Raw genomic sequence first — 19,365 nt, forward strand, 5'->3', positions numbered from 1 at the left:
GGGCCATGAGACTGACGTGTACAGTGGGCCTTTCACATTAGCGTGAAGAGGAAGGAAGCCCATGTGGATGAGGAAGTGCTGAGGTCTGACTCGGCCCCCCCCACCGTCCCCGCACCCCCCCCTTACTGATGGGAAGCTGCCTCTTGCATGGGGGAGGGGAGCAGGCTTAAGAGGTGAGCGCTGAACCCACTGCTTTCACATCAGAGCTTGAATTACCACCAGAAAGAGAAACTCAAAACACTTTATTTTAGGTTATAAAAGAAATGAAAGCCACACTTGCTACCTTTAAGCCAGATCAGAAGTAAACCTGTTTTGCTCGCATATAAATTATGTAGACTTTTCTCCCCCATCAGGAAAGATCTCTGGCCTGGTTCTTTTTAAGCACAGAGGTGGCACCTTTTCACTCATTTAGTTGGCAGAGCAAAGCCGATCCCTTGGCAATCCAGTAATCTTTGGACTGCTTGGAGGGTAAGAGGACAGTCACCACAAAGTTGGTTGAATGACCTAGTTAAGAATACAGGGAAAAAAGGGTTGTTACTTTAAAGAATAACCCCTTAATACAAAAATCACTGTACTGGGAGTTTAGACACCTGGGCTCCAGACCTGACTTTGCCTCTAAAGAAGAAGGGCAAATAATCCTCTACAGATTTCAGTTTTATGCTTTGTAAAATGAAGATGTTAGAACAAACGATCCTTTAGAACCTGTCCAGCTTAGACCTTGTATAACCTTATAAACTATGTTTCAAGTTCTCTGCAATTTGTTTCAGGGAGCATTGGGCTAGGATTGAGGCCTGAGTTTTAATGGGATTCAGGGGATACAGTTGGTAGGTTGGGCATCCATCCATTTGTCCATCTGCTTGTCCATCCATCCATCCATCCATCCATCCATCCATCCATCCATCCATACTTTGTTCCACCCAGTAGGTAGGCACTGGGGTCCTGAGATGACTAAGTGCAGTCACAGGTATGTCCCTCAGCTCTGGGACATCAGAAGTAAGAGGGCACTTTTACCCTTTCTTCACTGTGTGCCTGGGTGAGGGGGACCGGGGCCAGGTTGAGAAGAAGAGGACCCTGCCCTCAGGATGGGAGTTGCTGTTTCTGGCCTTCACAGCAAACCCCATCTGTGTGGAAGTCGGGGAAGGTGGTGGTGTCCCCAGCAGAGAATGCCTACATCTCCCCTTTCCTTGTCTTTGTATGTCGTTCCCTGCATGGTGCCTTGGCAGGTGCTCGAATGACATTTTATAGTACATATGCAGAATGTATATGTATAGTAACCATTAGTTTGAATTGATATTCAAATAAGGTCCATACCTTGCAACAGTGATATGTTGTTTAAATCTCTTTCAATTGGTAGGTTCCCCTCTGTTCCTTTTGCCGCCCCCTTGTAATATATTTGTTGAAACAACCAGGCTATTTCTCCTGTGAGGTTCCCCAGAGTCTGGCTCTTGTTGACAACATCCCTGTGGTGACTTTACACATGTTCCCCTATCCCTGCAAGGGCGGTTAGATCTAGAGGTGTGATCACATTCAGGGTTGAGTTTTTTTGGCAAGAATACTTCCTAGGTGGTGTGCACTTCCATCAGGAAGCGCCTTGTGTCTGGTTGTCTTTCTTTCTTGGAATGTCAGCAGCAGCTGATAATTATTACTTAGAGCCATTATTTCATTAAGGTTAATAATTTTAAATTTTAGTGATGATTAAGTCTATAGAGTCCATCTGTGGTTTAATTTTTGTATGTGATAGGAGATAAGGATCTAAGTTTGGTATAACCAATTGTCCCAGGATCATTTGTGGAATAATTTCCCTCTTCCTGATCAATTTTAAATGATGCTGGTATTATATGTCAAGTTCCCACATATGCACAGTGCATTTCTGGGCTCTCTCTCCAGTACATTGGATCTATTTATAGAATCTTGTGCCAGTGCAACGTCATTTTAATTACTACCTTTTCTTTGTTCCTTTTCCTGCAAACCACAGAGTTCCTGTTGGAATTTTAGCCAATAATAAGAAGACAAATGACTCTATTAAAAAATGGGCAAAAGATTGGAACAGACACTTCATCTGAGAAGATATAAATAAGCACCAGAAAAGATGGCTACTGTCATTAGTCATTAGGGAAATGCAAATTAAAACCACAAAGAGATGCCACTATATTCTATTATCTATCTATCTATCTATCTATCTATCTATCTATCTATCATCTATCTATCATCTATTTATCATCTATCTATCTATCTATCATCTATCATCTATCTATCATCTATCTATATCTATCTATCATCATCATCTACCTATCTATCTGTCATCTATCATCTAAAATGAAAAGGACTGATTGTACTAAGTGGTGGTGAGGATGTGGAGGATCTGGAACTCTCATACACTGCTGGTGGGGATGTTAAGTGCTATGGCCACTTTGGAAAACATTTTGGCAGTTTCTTAAGAAGTTAAACATATACCTACTGCATGATTCAGTCATTCCATTCCTAGATAACTTATCCAAGACAAATAAAATTACATCTCCCTACAAAAACTTGTAAATACCATTATTAATTTAAAAAATACCTTTGAACACTTTTTTAGATTTGTCATAGGACTGGGAGATCATGTGACACGAATGTCTATTTTAGTTCTATCCTGTACGTTACCCTTAGAGAGCACCCTTTAACTGAATATTTTTTAGACAAATAAATATCATCAGTATCTATTTCTCCATTCAAATGAGAAAGATTTTTTAGTTCTTTCTTCCTGCCTTCCCTCCCATATTTCTGTCATCTGGAAATTTAGTTCCAAGTTATTATAAATTCATTTTTATGGTCAAACTATTAAAGATTTAACTGTGTGTGTGTGTGTTTTAAATAGAGGATCAGTGGTGATTAATTTAGAGCCTTTGTCCAAGACGATCTTTATTACAACTTTTCTTTCAGATGATAATTTGGTTGCACTTGCAATTCTGGTTCAAAGTTGTTTTTCCTCAGCCCTTTGAAGAAGTTTCTCTATTTTTATATGCACCGTGGATAATGAGACATGTCTGAAGTCAATCTGATTCTCATTTTCTGGAATTTTAGTTCCAGCATATTAATGCATTTTATCTCTTTGAGAATTTTCTTTATTTCTGATGATCTTAGATATCACTCTGATATATCTAGGTTTCTTTTAAAATTTGTTTATTTGTTCATTGTATATTTAAAAAAATTACCCCTACCACTTTGTGAGATCTCTCAATCATCTGAGGACTCAACTGTTTCTTCAGTTCTGGGAAATTATCAGCCAGTTTTTCAAATATTATTGCCCTTCCATTTTCTCTCCTTTCTCCTTCCAGATTGCCTACTAGATAAATGTTGGTGATTTTGACTCCTTCCACAGTGTCACTTAAAAAAATTGCATTGTGCTGTCTTTTGAGGGATTTCCTCAGCGCATTCTGTTGGCTCACTCTCTAGCTGTCTGCATTCAATTCTTCAGCTTATCTGTTGATATGGCTTTCTTTTTATCTGGTTCCTTTTTATCAGGGCTGTATCTCAGTTTCAGGTCTACTAAGAGTTCTCTTTTTGTAGCATGGCATTCCACTTATTTATTTTAACATCTCTTTTCTACGCTGAGTCTCAATGGATTTGGTCAGAGATAGATGTGTCTACTCAGTCCATCAGTTTTCAATTAGAAGACACTGATCAATAAACTACTTTCTGGGACTTCCCTGGTGGCGCAGTGGTTTAGAATTCACCTTCCAATGAAGGGGATGCGGTTTCGATCCCTGGTTGGGGAACTAGATCCCACATGCATGCCGCACATAGGAGCCCACTGGCCTCAACTAAGACCCGGCACAACCAAAATAAATAAATAAATTGAAAATACACACACAGAATAAACTATTTTCTACTCATTAGACTAATAGAAGCAAGCATTGGCTTTATAACATTAATCTACACTCAGCATTAAAACAAATAGAATTTACAGCATTTATAAATTTGTGTGTTATAAGTGGTCTTATTTTAAGCCTGGCTAATTGCCCCAAGATCACCCTTTGTACATTACAGTTTAACATTTGGACTTTGTAGTTTGCATTCAGTCATGATACTGATCTTAGATCATCCTCACCTGTGGTTGAGAGTGTACCTGCCCGGGCCCCTGTCTTATAAAGTGGGGAGTGGTAGAGTGTTGGGCTTGGCTTATAATTTTGTTGAGGCTCAAAATGCACCACAGGCAGCATTGGATTCATCTGTCCGGGCAGTGCGTCTTCTATCACCATCTCCTTATTGTCCCATCGAGAAGCATCCATGAATATCCCATGGACAAGAACACCATCCTCAGGAGAGGGCAACTGAAAGACACGCAGAAGTTCATAGGTGAGAAGAGGAGGAGGGGTCAGTTTTGTGGGCCACCTCCTAGTCCTACATTCTCACTCAATTCTAAGAACCAATCCAGAGATTCTCTTATCATTCACATTTTAGAGAGGAGAATGCCAAGGCTCCAAAAGGTGAAATAATTTGCTTTTCAGTTTGTCACCAAATCTCATACTTTTCACACTCCCACAGGCTGTCCGGTAGGGGGTACCCCTGGGAAACCCACTGATGGGCTTCAGACTCTGATATCATGACGTTAGGATTTTCCCCTTCTCATGGGAAGTGGATGGACAAGAGGGCTGTGATTATCATCTGTTATTTTTAGCAAGGCCTTTCAAAGATCTGGGTGCCGTTCCAGAAGATAGGTTATATATTGGCAATGATATTTGCAGAGTGCCTATGGAAAGTTTTTTTAGAGAAATTTTGCAGGAGGCGGGACTTCCCTGGTGGGGCAGTGGTTAAGAATCTGCCTGCCAATGCAGGGGACATGGGCTTGATCCCTGGTCTGGGAAGATCCCACATGCCTTGGAGCAACTAAGCCCGCGGGCCACAATTACTGAGCCCGTGTGCCACAAGTACTGAAGCCCGCGTGCCTAGAGCCCATGCTCCGCAACAAGAGAAGCCACCACAATGAGAAGCACACGCACTGCAATGAAGAGTAGCCCCTGCTCGCCACAACTAGAGAAAGCCCGCACGCAGCAACTTAGACCCAATGCAGCCAAAAATAAATAAATTGAAAAAAAAAAAGGAAATTTTGCAGGAGAAAGAGAGACAGAGACAGAGACCCTGTCCCTCAATGTCCTGTGGTTAGATGTCACCACTGGTATACAATTTCTTCCAGTTGTGGGCTTCTGTGTATCCTTCCTCAAACATTGAGTGAATTTGGCCAGTTCTGGGGCCCTAGACCTTTGGATAACTGGAGCTTCACACCTGCAGGCAGAGGACCAAGCTGTGTGGTCATAAATGATGTGTTTTATAGTGAACAAAAGGATGGTAAGCGCTTTTTGGTTGGACTTTACTACCTAGTGTCCTGTAGTTTGTCCCTCGCGTGCAGCGAGGTAGAGCAAGGCCTTCCTGTTTTGGGGGCTGCTCTATATGCTTGTGCAGGTTTGCCTGAGTAGAGGCTGAAACCATCCTGCCATCCACTTGCCAAGCTGTGTGTAGGAGCCATTTGCACACACACAGAACGAGTGCCTTTTCCTAAATGGCACAAAGGTGGCAATGGGCTGACGGTGGCCCTGCTGTTTGTAACAGAACTCAGGTCGTCCAACAGTCTCTCTCTGTGTCTTGCAGACGTTTGCTGGGAGGACAAGGAGATGGGCTGACTATACAGTTTTCAGTCTTCACAGAAGGCAGGAACTCCCAGGCATCATCGTGGTTCACTGCACATGACCCACGTGGAGATGTGTGTAGACTGGGGCAGGCTGGAGGGACAGAGGCCCCGGCGGTCACTGTAAACATCTGTCCGTCAGAGTCAGTCTATGTGGAGTGTGCCAGGCACAGAGTCTATGTGGAGTGTGCCAGGCACAGAGCAGGGCCAGCATCCAGGACGGACTGGACGAGGGCTTTTATGTGGGTGTTGTCCTGCCCTCCTGCAGCCTCAATGAGTCCTGACCTGGGCCTGCGATGCTCTCCTGGCTAAGAAGGGTCTCAAAATAACAAGGAGTGCATCTTTCAATTGACTTCCCCCTACTTTTGCATGCAAATACTTTAGCATCAAAAAAATTTTGATGCTGTAACAAATTCCCTTAAAGACGTAAGCTCTTTCATTGTCATTTTAAGATACAGGCAATTAAGAGGCATGGGGTATTACAGTATTTCATAGAGTAATCCATGAATATGGGATCAATCTCGTCTTTGTGTGTTTTTGCTAATCAGAGCAAAGACTAGATCAAGCAGATCTGAGTGGAATGGATACTGATTAAGTTACCCAGGAGCAATTCCTACTAATAACATGACACTTTAAAGAAGGTTTAGTAAAAGCCACTTACCCCATCTACACTGACCGGCTAGTGAACACATTCTTGGCAAAGGCAATCTGGAGCAGATCTTTGATTTCACAGCATACATAGAAAATTACATTAATAAGGCCCACTGGGGTGGACAGGTGCTTTGAAGCAGAGGTTTCCCTGCCCCATCAATATCTCAGCACGTTGAAAGTGGGCAGCTCAGATTGGCAGTGGTGGCTCTCACCCCAGCTGTATACTGGAATATCCAGGGGAGCTTTAAAATATAATGATGACTGATATAATTGGGGTGATTTTGACGTAATTGGGTGTGGACTGAGCATCAGGATGTTTTTAAAGCTCCATAGGTGATTCTAACCTGCAGTCGAGGTTGAGATATTCTAGAGCTGGGGTTCTGAAACTCGAGTGGGCTAAGAACCTCCTGCAGGACTTGTTAAATAGATTTCTGGGTCCCAGCCCAGTTTCTGATTCAATCTGGAAAGGGTCCTTGGAATTTACATTTCTTTTTCTTTTTTAAATTGGAGTATAGTTGATTTACAAAGTTGTGTTAGTTTCAGGTATACAGCAGTGATTCAGTTAACATATATACGTATATGTCTCTCTCTCTCTCTCTCTATATACGTATATACTTTTTCAGATTCTTTTCCCTTATAGGTTGTTACAAAATATTTAGTATAGTTCCCTGTGCTATACAGTAGGTCCTTGTTGGTTATCTATTTTATATATAGTAGTGTGTATATGTTAATCCCAACCTCCTAATTTATCCCTCCCCCCCTTCCCCCTTTGGTAACCGTAAGTTTGCTTTCTACATCTGTGGGTCTATTTCTGCTTTGTAAATAAGTTCATTTTTAACAAGTGCCCAGGTGATGCTGATGCGGCTGGTCTGCGGACCACATTTTGAGAACTTCTGCTCTAGAGGGAGTAAACTATGTAAGCAAAGAGTCTGAAGTGCTTCCTTAGTATTGATACATTCCTATTGGTTATGTGATGTAGTTATAGTTATATGATATATAAAGTTAGCATATCAATTCTGCTAGGAGGCAGCTGAGTGAACGAGGCAGATAAGTTTAGCTTATGATAACAGTTATTTATTGTGGGCTCATTATGTGCTGGTCACATGACACCTGAAGTTTCAGTTACACTGCCCTACAGCTCTGAGGTTGGTGGCATGAGCCCCATTTTGCAGATGTGAACACTGAGGTGCAGACATGTTAGTAATTGCTCTTGCAGACACAGCTGGGGAGAGAGAAAGTCAGAATTTACTCAGGCCTGCCCAGTGCTGAAACTCTGGTTTTTAACCTCTTGCCATATTGCCTCTGCATGAATGAGAAAGTTACTGTAGGTATCTACAGTACTGCTGTAAAATATATTTTTACAGGTCAGACTAATTTAGGCAGTTCCCATCCGGTCACTGCTAATTGGGGAGCTTGTCTTGGGGTTGTGAGTCCCACCCTGCCCTCTCCCACTCCTGCAAATGGAAAGCGGGGGGTGGGGGTGGGGCAGGGGAGATTGCCTGAGATACTGGATGACAGTGGGACAGAAGCTGCTGTGCTGTAACAACTGTCAGGGGGACAATACCTCCATGTCCATGGGCAGTTCTTGTCCAAACTGCACTGTCTTGGCAGCGTCTATAACTGTGGCTTGATCCCGATAGATAGGAATCATGTTGTACTTGAAACTCAGCTCATCTATAGGCAAATTATATTTCCGAGCATGATTTTGAAGAGTTCCTGTAAATATGAAAGCCAGAATCCTGGGTTACTATTGCCCAAACACGGCCCCCAAGCGCCTCAACCGGGATGCTCTAGCGTTAGAGAGCTTCCTCTCCATCCAGAGGACCCAACCATTAACATTTTACTCTGAATTAGTTGGGAGAGGTGGAGCCAAGCATGTGCGAATTTTGGTCCTGTTTGGGAAGAGAGGGGAGGCCAAGTCTAAAGTGCACCGCTCTGCCAATGAGAGATACAAGCCCGTGAGGGAGTTTCAGAGCCCAGTCTTCCCAACTTTAGCATCTTGCTTAGCTTGTCTTGTATGGGCTGTCTATAGGCTGTATAGGAGGGACTCAGGATGAGACAGATGAAGGGCTGGGCTCATTAGCATCTAGGAGCCCAGAGACCTTGGTCCCCTCTGGGGTCCTGGGCAGAATCCCTGAGGTCCACTGGAGGGACAGTAAGAGTATTTTTTAGAGGGAAGGACGCTGCTCAGAGGTGGGGCCAGAGAAGGTGGAGAGCAGGTAGTGCCCTTGAGCATGGGTTACGTGGGGACTTGGGGTAGCTGTGTGCATTCACAGGGCAGCAGCACTTGCACTTGTAACCTGAGAGGAGTGGGCATTAGGTTGCTGGGGGAATGTCTGCTATTTCTGCCATCCTTTCCCCACCCCAGCGAGCGAGGAAGAGCAGGGCCTTGTTGGGCTGCCTTATAACCAATAACCCCTTGGTTAGGCCATCAGCAGCCATGCCATTTTCAAAGTTCCTAGAAACCCGGCACAACTCATCACACATAATGATCTTTCCTATGGAATTTTTCTAGGGAAAGCACTGGTACCTGTTAGAAATCCTTGAGGAAAGAAGAAACCGGAGATCCAGAAGGACTTAGGCTGTCCTCTTTTGAGCCACAGCTGAAGGAGAAACATTACACCATAATGTACTTTTTTTTTTTACTGAGATAGAATTTGTCTTTTAAATCAAAGTCGTATTTTGGAGGGTGTCCAGGAGGCAGAATCTAAACTGGTCCTGAGTTATCACCAGCCCCATTCTTACTGCCTGCCCTGTCCCCCTTCCTCACCCACCAGGCTGACCATAAACCCAGAACCTGGTTATTACAGAAGTTCTAGAAGTGGGAGAGGACAGCAAGGTCACACCTGACCGTTTGGACCCATGTCAGATTGGTTCTGTACCTCATGGTGAGGTCTCATGAACTAGATCTGAAACTCCAAGGATGGCCTGGAATTAAAATGGACTGTGGGGATAAGGGCCTAGGGCAAACTATACTATAATCTGCATAAGACTTTCAAACTGATGCTATTCTGGAAGTTTCTGTTTCTTCGGGTTCAGATGATCCCTCGGTAATTGTCAATATTTCAGTTAGCGAGGGCTTCCTAAGAACTTTAGGGCCAACCGTGTCATTAAATTCATCAGACCCCAAAGAAGTGAATTTTCTTACATCCACAAATGCAGTCCTCAGAATAAGGTCTTTGACCCACGATCCTAGTGGCTTCAGGGATGGGTAGGCTGTGTTGGACCACAGAGAGGGAACCTGGTTGTTGAGGAAACTGTTATACACTTTTTCCATTTCTTCAGACATCACCACCAATCCAGCAATGGCTTTGTTGAGCGTATCTAGAGAGGTCTGAAAGAATAAAAAGGGGTTGGTACCCTTCACAGCTGTAATTATCAGGTGGGAATGAAACTTGTTCATGGTAGCAGGTGTTGCCTTACGCTTAAGGGCCTGCTTGCTGGGTTCCATCCTCTCTGTAGACTATGTGCTGGATCAGACCCTCCAATCTTTCATGCATTTTTTTACATGTGACCAGAGGGGTGTAAGACCTGGTAGTGGAGGTGGTTCAGGCATAATAGCAGGATCCAGTGAAGTGATGAACGGAAGGTGGAGAGATGGCCCCCAAGTATTTTGAGAAAATCCATCATCCAGCTCTCGTCCAGGCCAAAGGAAGAATGGGCCTGATGGTTAGTGATTTGGGAACCATGGACAGGGGGATGAGGACGTGGGAAGTACCTCTAACTCTGCCCAGGGGGAGCCTGCGGCCCCAGGAGTTATAGCAGAAAGGGGAGATTCTTAGATGAGACCAATCTTTCAGCTGATTCCAGAGAGCCTCCTTATACTGGAAACACTTTTTAAAGGTATGTCCCTTATCCTCCCCTCATCTCAACAAAAGACAGAGGCCGGCAGTAGTCCTGGGAGATGCTGGACCGACAGCAGCCATGGGAAGTACAGGGTAATATCCGCCACCTGGCTAAAGGTAAAAGCAGGCCATATAGATTTGTATGGCTCTCATGGGTTCCAGTTTGTGACAACTACTGCCATACGTGGGGAAAATATTACAGGAAGATGTTAGAGACCAAATTTATGTTGATTAAAAAACGAAGTCCTAGGGCCACATGCAGATAGTTCTAGAGACAAGTGACATGTGACAAAACAGGTCTAGTCATCCTTCCATTCCTTCACGGAGTTATTCCCCTCCTCCCAACTCCTTTCACAAGAGGCAGTGATAGAAAAGAGGAGTTTTAAGTAGATATGCCCTTAGGATCTGAGGAACCATTTGCAGCAGAGCTCAGGAAAAAGGCCCTCAGCCAGAGCCAAAACAACACTCCATCTTAGACACCAAAAATGGAAAAAGGTAGCAGAGGACTTATCTAAGATTCATGGAGAACACTTAAGTCAGAGAGCTGGAGGCGCCAGGCTGCTAGTGCTTTCCAAATCAGCATAGACAGAGGTCACATTGCAGCCAGTTCTGTCAGAGGAGGCAGCTAGCATGTAGTCATATTCAGTGGGAAGAGCGCACGTCAGAATGTTCTCCCTTATGGCTAGCGGCCTCGTCTCTCCCAGGACTTGCCCTGTCGCACAGTTCTGTAACCGTCTGGAGGAGAGTGAGCTCACCAAGATGACAGCCCGAGGCCCCGGATGCTCCTGCCCTCCCTTGGCCTTTCTTATCACTACCACAGTGAGACCTTGCTGTTTGCTGGGTGAGGTGAAAGTGAGGCTGGGACAGAGCCAGGGCAAGGCAGGACAGGGCAGGGGTCAGGATGAGGGAGATCTCTGGTGCAGGCCCTGCATACAGTGGTGGCCACCACCCCTCCATCCAATGGGAGTGCTTGGCTATGACTCCTGATTGCCTTGCAGGCTGCTTCTCCCAGGGCTCCTCTCTCTTCTACTTTTTTTTAGGTGAATACTTCCATTAGTGGTGGACACTATTGTTTGACCAGAAGAAGTGACCACTTTGTTCCTGAGAGCCACATTCGTTCACTTGCATGTTCAAATATTCATGGAAGATTTAGGACGTGTCAGGCACTGGGGAAGCAAAGATGACTTATATACTTGTCTCCTTCTCTTCAAGTTCATTGTCTACTGGGGGAGCCATACTCATGGAGGAGTAATTACAAAACAAGGTGGTACATTGTACACAAATACAGTGATGGACACAGACACCTCAAGTGATGGAGCCCTGAGGAAGGGCCCCTGTCATCTGGTGGTGGAGGGAAGGGCTGGTGTTCCAGGAAGACTTTATGAGGAAGTGATGTTTGGACTTGTCCATCTTTAAGTGGGTGAAAGACCATACATAATGTGGAGAGGCCAGAGATGAGCAGCACCCATCTCCTCTTCCTCCTCTGAACAACAGTATACTCTTAGTTTTAGCTGGGCACAGAGCAATCCAATACAGATATTGGGACTACATTTCCCAGCCACCCTTGCAGCTGGGGTGTTGCCATGTGACCAAGCTTTGGTTAAAGGGATATAAGAAAAAATGATGTATACAACTTCTGGGTTACATTTTTATGAGGAAGCTGCTCTCCCTCGGCTCTCTTTCCCCTGTCCCAGTGGCTGGCAAAAGGGGACAGTTGGAACAGCCACCTTAGTCCCAGAGATGGAGGCTACCTGTTGAGACTGGAAGACCCAGCCCTCCAGCTGAGATCCTTGGATGAGCTCACAAAGCAAGATTAACTACCTGTTCTAGACAGAGCTTTGTCTGGGCTCTTAACTGAGAGAGCGGTGCATTTCTATCCTGTTTTGGCCACTGTATTTGGGGATCTTTATCACAGCAGCTTCATCTATACCCTGATTCATTCAATGTAGAAGGTAATAAGCTCTGACCTGACTACCTGGCCTGCTGACACTGGTTTACCTAGCCAGATGCCATAGGCCCAAGGTGATGACATCACATATTCAGCTGACCCAGTGCCTCCCTAATCCACAAGCCTGGGTATTGCCAGACGACCAGAAACATGGAGACTTTGCTTTCCTAATAGGGAAGAGACGGTCTTTAAAAGATCTACCCTAGCTGCCCTTCCCAATCTTATCACTGAGCCTTGATTCTGTGCTAGGTATTTGGTTCCTTGCTTGGCAGTAGAACTTTTCCTGTTACTGCTCAATATTTGGTCTCTAATAGTTTCCCTTATTAAAGTTATGCACAGAGACAACAGGAAGTCCTGTAGCCAGCATTACAAAGTCAACACCATTCAGAAAGTATTCCTGAGCATAAGGCAAAGGTCTAAATAGTTGTTCTTAAATTTTAATTGCACTGACATCATCTGGGGGAGTTTATTTAAAATTCATATCCCCAGGAATTCCTCAAGGAATCCTAACTCCGTAGGTCTGAAGTGGAATCAGGGAATCTACATTTGAACCTGCAGCACAGTGGATCCTAATTTAGGTGTTTTGTGGCCTCTAATTTAAGAAACTCTGGTTGTCATAGTCTTCATAAAGACTATGATATTAAAAGCAAACTAGCCATCAGGAACAAGCACTGAATCTCTCTGAGTGCTTAGGTCCCTGGTCAAATTCCTAATGAGTCAATGGTAATTCTAAGGGTGCAAGTTAGGATAATGAAGGATTTGTAATGCCACATAGTCACTAGGCCATTATTAGAGATAGGGAACACAGACTAGAGGAGGGTGAATTCAGGTTTAGACAAGTTGGGCTTAAGGGCTGTTAGCATATCCAGATAGAAATGTTGAAGTGATGGGAATGGAAACCTCACATTGTTATACACTCTGCACAGAGCTTTGATACCCAATAGCAAGGATGGCAGTGAGCACGCGTACGTGTATTAGCCTCAGCAGATTGTTAAATCGGTCCACTTCTTGTCCAAGGACAGTGGTCAAGGAGTTAAGGCGTCCTTGAGGATCCTTGACAAAAAGGCTCTCAGAAGCGTTCTCCATCTCCAGAGTTTCTGAAACACACACGGCTGATTCATCAGATCAATTATTGTTGATTTCTCTCCTTATCACATTGCTACTGGAATGCACTTATCTTAACTTTTCTTAAAGCCAACTTCTCTTGTCCCTGGGGCCTAGGCTGAACGGGAGTCAGGCCGCTCGGACTTCAGTGGCAAGTGCTACCTGGTAGACAAGGGACATCCCTGAGACCAGAGGTACCAGGGGTCCTGAGTCGTCTCCTCTGCCTTGTGTGTATGCGACGTATGTAAGTCTTGCTCTTCCCTACACACCCGTGTTGCATCTAGGAGAGGAGGGGTTGGGGGCAGGACAACCCCCAAGAGAGGAGAGAGGCAGCATTTATCCCAGGTTACTGAGTGTTGTTCAAAGGGACTGACTGGATTATGAAATGGGCCCACGTTTCAAGCTGGATCGAAAATTGTGCTCTTCTTTTTCCCTACAATCCACCGAGTGGGGGCTCATATAAGCTCTAAAAAATGAAGGGACTGCATTTTCCTTACATAGATGAGTAAAGTGTGAGAAAACAAGTGGCTCTGAGATATGTACATCAATTTCCTCTTAACCACTCACATTTTGGCTGCTGTAGAAAAATCACACAGCAGTGTGGGTAAGTGCAAGCTCTTGGATCCACAGGGCTGCGGTTACATGCCCCCACTCTTCTCCTTTTGTCAGTCCCCTCGGGCTATTCCGAACCTAAGTTCTCTTGTTAAGCCAGTTGCACCCCTGCCCCTCAGTCTCAGCAGATGGCATGGCTTATCATTTCACAGTAAAAGTACAAACTTTATGAAGCGTGGAGAGAAAAACCTCCTAGGTGTCAATGGAACTCTATGAAACAAGTATACTAACTTTCCATCCATCCATCCATCCATCCATCCATCCATCCACCTTCATCCCTTTTTCCACCCAGTCCTCCATCTTATGTTTATTAAAAAATACTTCCTAAAATAACCCAGTTGCTTCAATATCAACATAACTCTCTACTCAAGAAGAGAGTCTTTTGAGGGGCTGCTTTAGGAGGAACATAACTGACTTCTGAGGTCACACAGGTCCTTTCTTTTCTGGGGGCCTTAATAGTATTGGCAAGACTTAGTCTGTGTTACTGTGATGTAATAAGAAATATGTATTTTGGTCTTTGTCCCCAGCTTCTGGCCAGAGCTCCTAAAACTGTTATAATTTCCTCATTGATAAGAGTGATAGGAGCATCATTTCTATAATTGTTGGGTTTTGACCCCAACTCCTGAAATAGCTCCTGAGTGATGAAGGTGAAAGGAGCATCTTTTGTTATTGATAACAAGCCCCTTTCAACCACACCTGAGTTTATGTTAATGAGATGACTCTTGGACCACCCCTAAAGATGAGGGGCTGGTTGTCAGGGGAAATAACCATGTGATTAGAGAGTTGGAACTTCTAGCTCTACTCTCTGACCTCCTGGGAGAGGGGAGGGGCTGGAGGTTAAGTTAATCACTAAAGGTCAGTGATTTAATCAATCATGCCTACATAATGAAACTTCCATAAAAACCTAACTGAAGGGGTTTGGAGAGCTTCTGGGTTGGTGAATGCACCATGTACCAGGAGGGACAAAATTCCTGCCCTCGGGACTCTTCTGGACCTTGCCTTATGTACTTCTTTATCTTGTTGTTTACCTTTATCCTTTATTATATCATATAAAGTAATCTGGTAAATGTAAATAACCGTTTCCCTGAGCTCTGTGAGTTGTTCTAGAAAATTACTGAACTCCAAAAGGGGGTTGTGGGAATCCTCGATTTACAGCTGGTTGGTCAGTAGTACAGGTCACAACCTGGGGACTCGTTGGCATCTGAAGTGGGGACAGTCTTGTGGGACTGAGCCCTTAAACTGTGGGGTCTGTGCCTACTCTGGATAAAGTTATAACTGAATTGTAGGACACCCAGCTGGTGTCCAGAGAGTTACTGCTTAATATAGGGGGAAACCCATACACTTGGTGCCAGAGTATTGTGAATAGAGACAGAAACACAGTTTACTTTTACAGTCATTAGTTTTTTTTTGTGCCTCATCTTTTTTTCCCCTATAATGACATTTCCAACCATGAACAATAGATTAAGACATCTAAATCTACAGTCACTCTAAGAAAAGTGTGAAAGTGGATCTCTGTGATCATTCAGGAAGATTCCCTAACTCACCAGAAAACAAAGTGAAATAATCTAGCCACTTCTCTTGTTGGAGAAAAAAAAAAAAAAAAAAAAAGAAATGGATTCCAGAGCAGGGCTGTCCAATAGAATATTTTATGATGATGGAAATGTTCTCCATTTGCATTGTTCAGTATGGCAACACTTAAAATGTGGCTAGTGCAACTGAGGAAATGAATTTTAAATTTAATTTAATTTAAAGTTTAAATAACCACATGTGACTAATGGCTACTGTCTCGGACAGTACAAGTCTAGAGATATTAGAAAACTCAGGAAAAAGTCTGGTTAAAGTTACATTGAGCTAGAAACCAACTTGTTCCTCATGCTTCTGGCAGTTAAGATGTCAAGGTGCTATAGGCTTCTCATCTATAAATGGAGAGCTCTACATCAGAAGAGCTCTCTATGTAAAGAAAAAATCTGCATAATAAGCAGATTTGGACACCTGCCTATCACTCAGCTTTCTGAGTTTATTCCTAAAAGTCCCATTGTACATGTATGCTAGGAATTACTTACTACCTGGAACTCTGGTCCGGACAGAAGCAACGAGTTCTTGGACAATCTCATCGTTGCTCTTTCCCTCTCCACCAGAAGATGACCTTGGCTGAACCTCAAGTATGGTGTTGATTAAAGTGTTGGTCTCTTTGTACTGTAATGGTGAGAAGAGACAGAACAGTGAAGAATCAAATTCTCAAAAAAATAATTTTGCAGCACACATAGTTTATTAGAGAAATAATGGCAGTGGCCAAAACCAAGGAAATTTTATTTTTTATATTGAAGATAGAGTTGGTAAAATGTGTTCATTGTAAATGATAGTGTTTAGTTCTCAAGTGTTATAGTTAAACATTTTTCGTTGAACAACAATGTGAATTTACTGAATGTCATTGAACTGTATACTTAAAATGGTTAAAATGATAAATTTCATGTTACATATGTTTTACCACAGTAAAAAATGGTTAAACAATTTTTGGCTAATTATTTAAAAGGCAGTTATGAAAGTGAGGAAGAAATAATGAGAATTCAGTTTTAGAACATAGTTTTATTTAAATAACATTTTCTCAAGGGAACCCTCCTATACTGTTGGTGGGAATGTAAGTTGGTGTAGCCACTATGGAAAACAGTGTGGAGGTTCCTGAGAAAACTCAAAAGAGAATTACCATATGATCCAGCAAACCCACTCCTGGGCATGTATCCAGACAAAACTATAATTCAAAAAGATACACGCACCCCTATGTTCATAGCAGCATTATTCACAAGAGCCAAGACACGAAAACAACCTAAATGTCCATTGACAAATGAATGGATAAAGAAGATGTGGTACATATATACAATGGAATACTACTCAGCCATAAAAAACACAAAATAATGCCATTTGCAGCAACATGGATGCAACTAGAGATTATCATACTAAGTGAAGTAAGTCAGAAAGAGAAAGACAAATACCATATGATATCACTTATATGTGGAATCTAAAATATGGCACAAATGAAACTATCTACAAAACAGAGACTCACAGACATAGAGAGCAGAGGGGGCGGGGGGTGAGGGAGGGAAGGACTGGGAGTTTGGGATTAGCAGATGTAAACTATTATATATAAGATGGATAAACATTGGATAAACAATGGATGGATAAACAAGGTCCTACTGTATAGTTCAGGGAACTAGATTCAATATCTTGTGATAAACCATAATGGGAAAGAATATTAAAAAAAAAGAATGTCTCTATGTGTATAACTGAGTCACTTTGCTGTACAGCAGAGATGGGCACAACATTGTAGATTAGCTATACTTCAATTAAAAAAATATTTTCTCAATTAGAAAAGTATTATGGGGAATCCCCTGGCGGTCCAGTGGTTAGGACTCCATGCTTTCACTGCCGAGGGCGTGGGTTCAATCCCTGGTTGGGGGACTAAGATCCTGCATGCCATGGGGTGCAGCCAAAAAAAAAAAAAAAAAAAAAATAGAGTTGTAGAATTTAGAAAAGTATTATAGCTTATTATTGAAAATTTAGAAAACACAGAAAAGTATAAAGAAAAATTATTAATGATCTTGCTTTTCAGAGATATTTATAACTTTAGTTTACCTCCCCCACCCCCTGGACATTTTCTGTATATATGTGCATATAGTTTTAAATATTGAGCCCATACAATTTATGTAGTATTTATTCTTTTTCAATTTCATGAACATTTTCTCACATCACTGAAAAATCTTCATGAGTTCTGTTTTAAGTGACTGATCCTCGGTGGTTTGAATGCACTATAATTAATATAGTTGTTTATTTACTTTTTGGATATTTCTATTATTTAGATTTTTTTAGAACTCTGTGAATAGAATATCTATATATGAATTTCATCCACTTTCATTTACATTCTTTAAATGAAATATTACCAAAGGCATATTTTTAAACTGTGTATTATTACATTGATTTCTAACACTGTATCAGTTTACACTCCCAACAATAGAGCATCAGAGGACATGTCTTTCTGTCTTTGTAAGAATTGCTATCATTGCTTAAAAAATCCTTTCCAATTTGATGGGCAAAATAGTTTTTCATTGGTTTGCACTTCTTTGAGGATTAGTAGAGTTAAACATTTAAAAAATAAGTTCATTGGCTATCTGTATTGTCTTTATAAATTATTTATATATTTTGTACATTTTTGATTTTTAGTGTTTATTACTATTGATTTATAGGAGATAATTCTATAATAAGGTAATTAACTATTTTCTATTTTTTTTCTTTGTGGTAAAATACACATAATATAAAATTTGCTATCTGCACTATTTTTAACTGTACAGTTCAGTGGTATTAAATACAATAATAATGTTGTCACCAACATTCATCTCCATAACTCTTTTCATCTTGGAAAACTGAAACTCTGTACCCATTAAACAATAACTCCTTATTTCCTTTTCTCACCAGCCTCTAGCAACCACCATCCTACTTTCTGTCTCCAAAATTTTGTCTACTCTAAATACCTCATATAAATGTAATTATGCAGTATTTTTCTTTATGTGACTAGCTTATTTCACTCAGTGTCATGTCCTTAAGTTTCATCCATATTGTGCAGAAATTCCTTCCTTTTGAAGGCTGATAATATTCCATTGTATGTATACACCATTTTTTCCCTATCCATTCATCCACTGATGGACACTTGGGTTGCTTCCATGTTTTAGCTATTGTGAACAATGCTGCTATGAACATGGGTGTGCAAATATCTGTTTTTGTCCCTGATTTCAATTCTTTTGTGTATATACCCAGAAGTGGAATTGCTGGATTATATGGTAAATCTATTTTTTTTTTTTTTTTTAAGGAACTGCCATACTGTTTTCCACAGAGGCTGTACCATTTTACATTTCTCTTTGGAGGAATGTCTATTCAAGTCCTTTGCCCATTTTTGAATTGCGTTGTTTGTTATTTTGTTGTTGAGTTTTAGGAGTTCTCTGTATACTCTGGATATTAATCCCTTATCAGGTATATAATTTATGAATATTTTCTCCCGTTCTGTGGGTTGCCTTTCTCTCTGTTGAATTAAAATGAAAAAATTAAAATAAAAAAAACTTTCATGAAGTCCAATTTGTCTGTTTTTTTCTTTTGTTATTTCTGCCTTTGGTGTCATATCCAAGAAATCATTGCTAAATCCAATGTCATGAAGCTTTTTGTCCTATGTTTTCTTCTAAGAGTTTTATATTTTTAGTTCTTTTTTTTTTCTTTTAATTTTTTTAAATTGAAGTATAGTTGATTTACAATGTTGCATTAGTTTCAGGTGTATAGCAAAAGTGATCAGTTATACATATGTGTATTATTTTTCAGATTCTTTCCATTATAGGTTATTACAAGATATGGAATATGGTCCCCCATGCTATATAGTAGGTCCTTGTTGTTTATTTATTTTATATATAGCAGTATGTATCTGTTCATCTCTAACTCCTAATTTATCCCTCCCCACCTCTTTTCCCTTTAGTAAACATCAATTTGTTTCCTATAGTAACCAG

General features: G+C 41.8%; 1 protein-coding gene across 1 annotated transcript in view; it reads right to left on the minus strand.

The window, feature by feature from the left end:
* Window positions 1-275: 275 nt before the first annotated feature.
* The window catches only part of DNAH6 (dynein axonemal heavy chain 6), a 298,766-nt gene continuing 279,676 nt past the window's right edge, over window positions 276-19,365 (minus strand). The window contains exons 71-77 of the mRNA XM_059942689.1: window positions 15,892-16,021; window positions 13,079-13,206; window positions 9,465-9,650; window positions 8,847-8,919; window positions 7,881-8,032; window positions 4,091-4,313; window positions 276-504 (exon numbers count right to left, since the gene is read on the minus strand). Coding sequence (XP_059798672.1) covers window positions 401-504; window positions 4,091-4,313; window positions 7,881-8,032; window positions 8,847-8,919; window positions 9,465-9,650; window positions 13,079-13,206; window positions 15,892-16,021 — 996 coding nt within the window. The 3' untranslated portion in view covers window positions 276-400. The remainder of the gene's footprint in view (window positions 505-4,090; window positions 4,314-7,880; window positions 8,033-8,846; window positions 8,920-9,464; window positions 9,651-13,078; window positions 13,207-15,891; window positions 16,022-19,365) is intronic.

This window comes from Balaenoptera ricei, chromosome 13 (assembly GCF_028023285.1).
Source record: "Balaenoptera ricei isolate mBalRic1 chromosome 13, mBalRic1.hap2, whole genome shotgun sequence".
Classification (NCBI taxonomy): domain Eukaryota; kingdom Metazoa; phylum Chordata; class Mammalia; order Artiodactyla; family Balaenopteridae; genus Balaenoptera; species Balaenoptera ricei.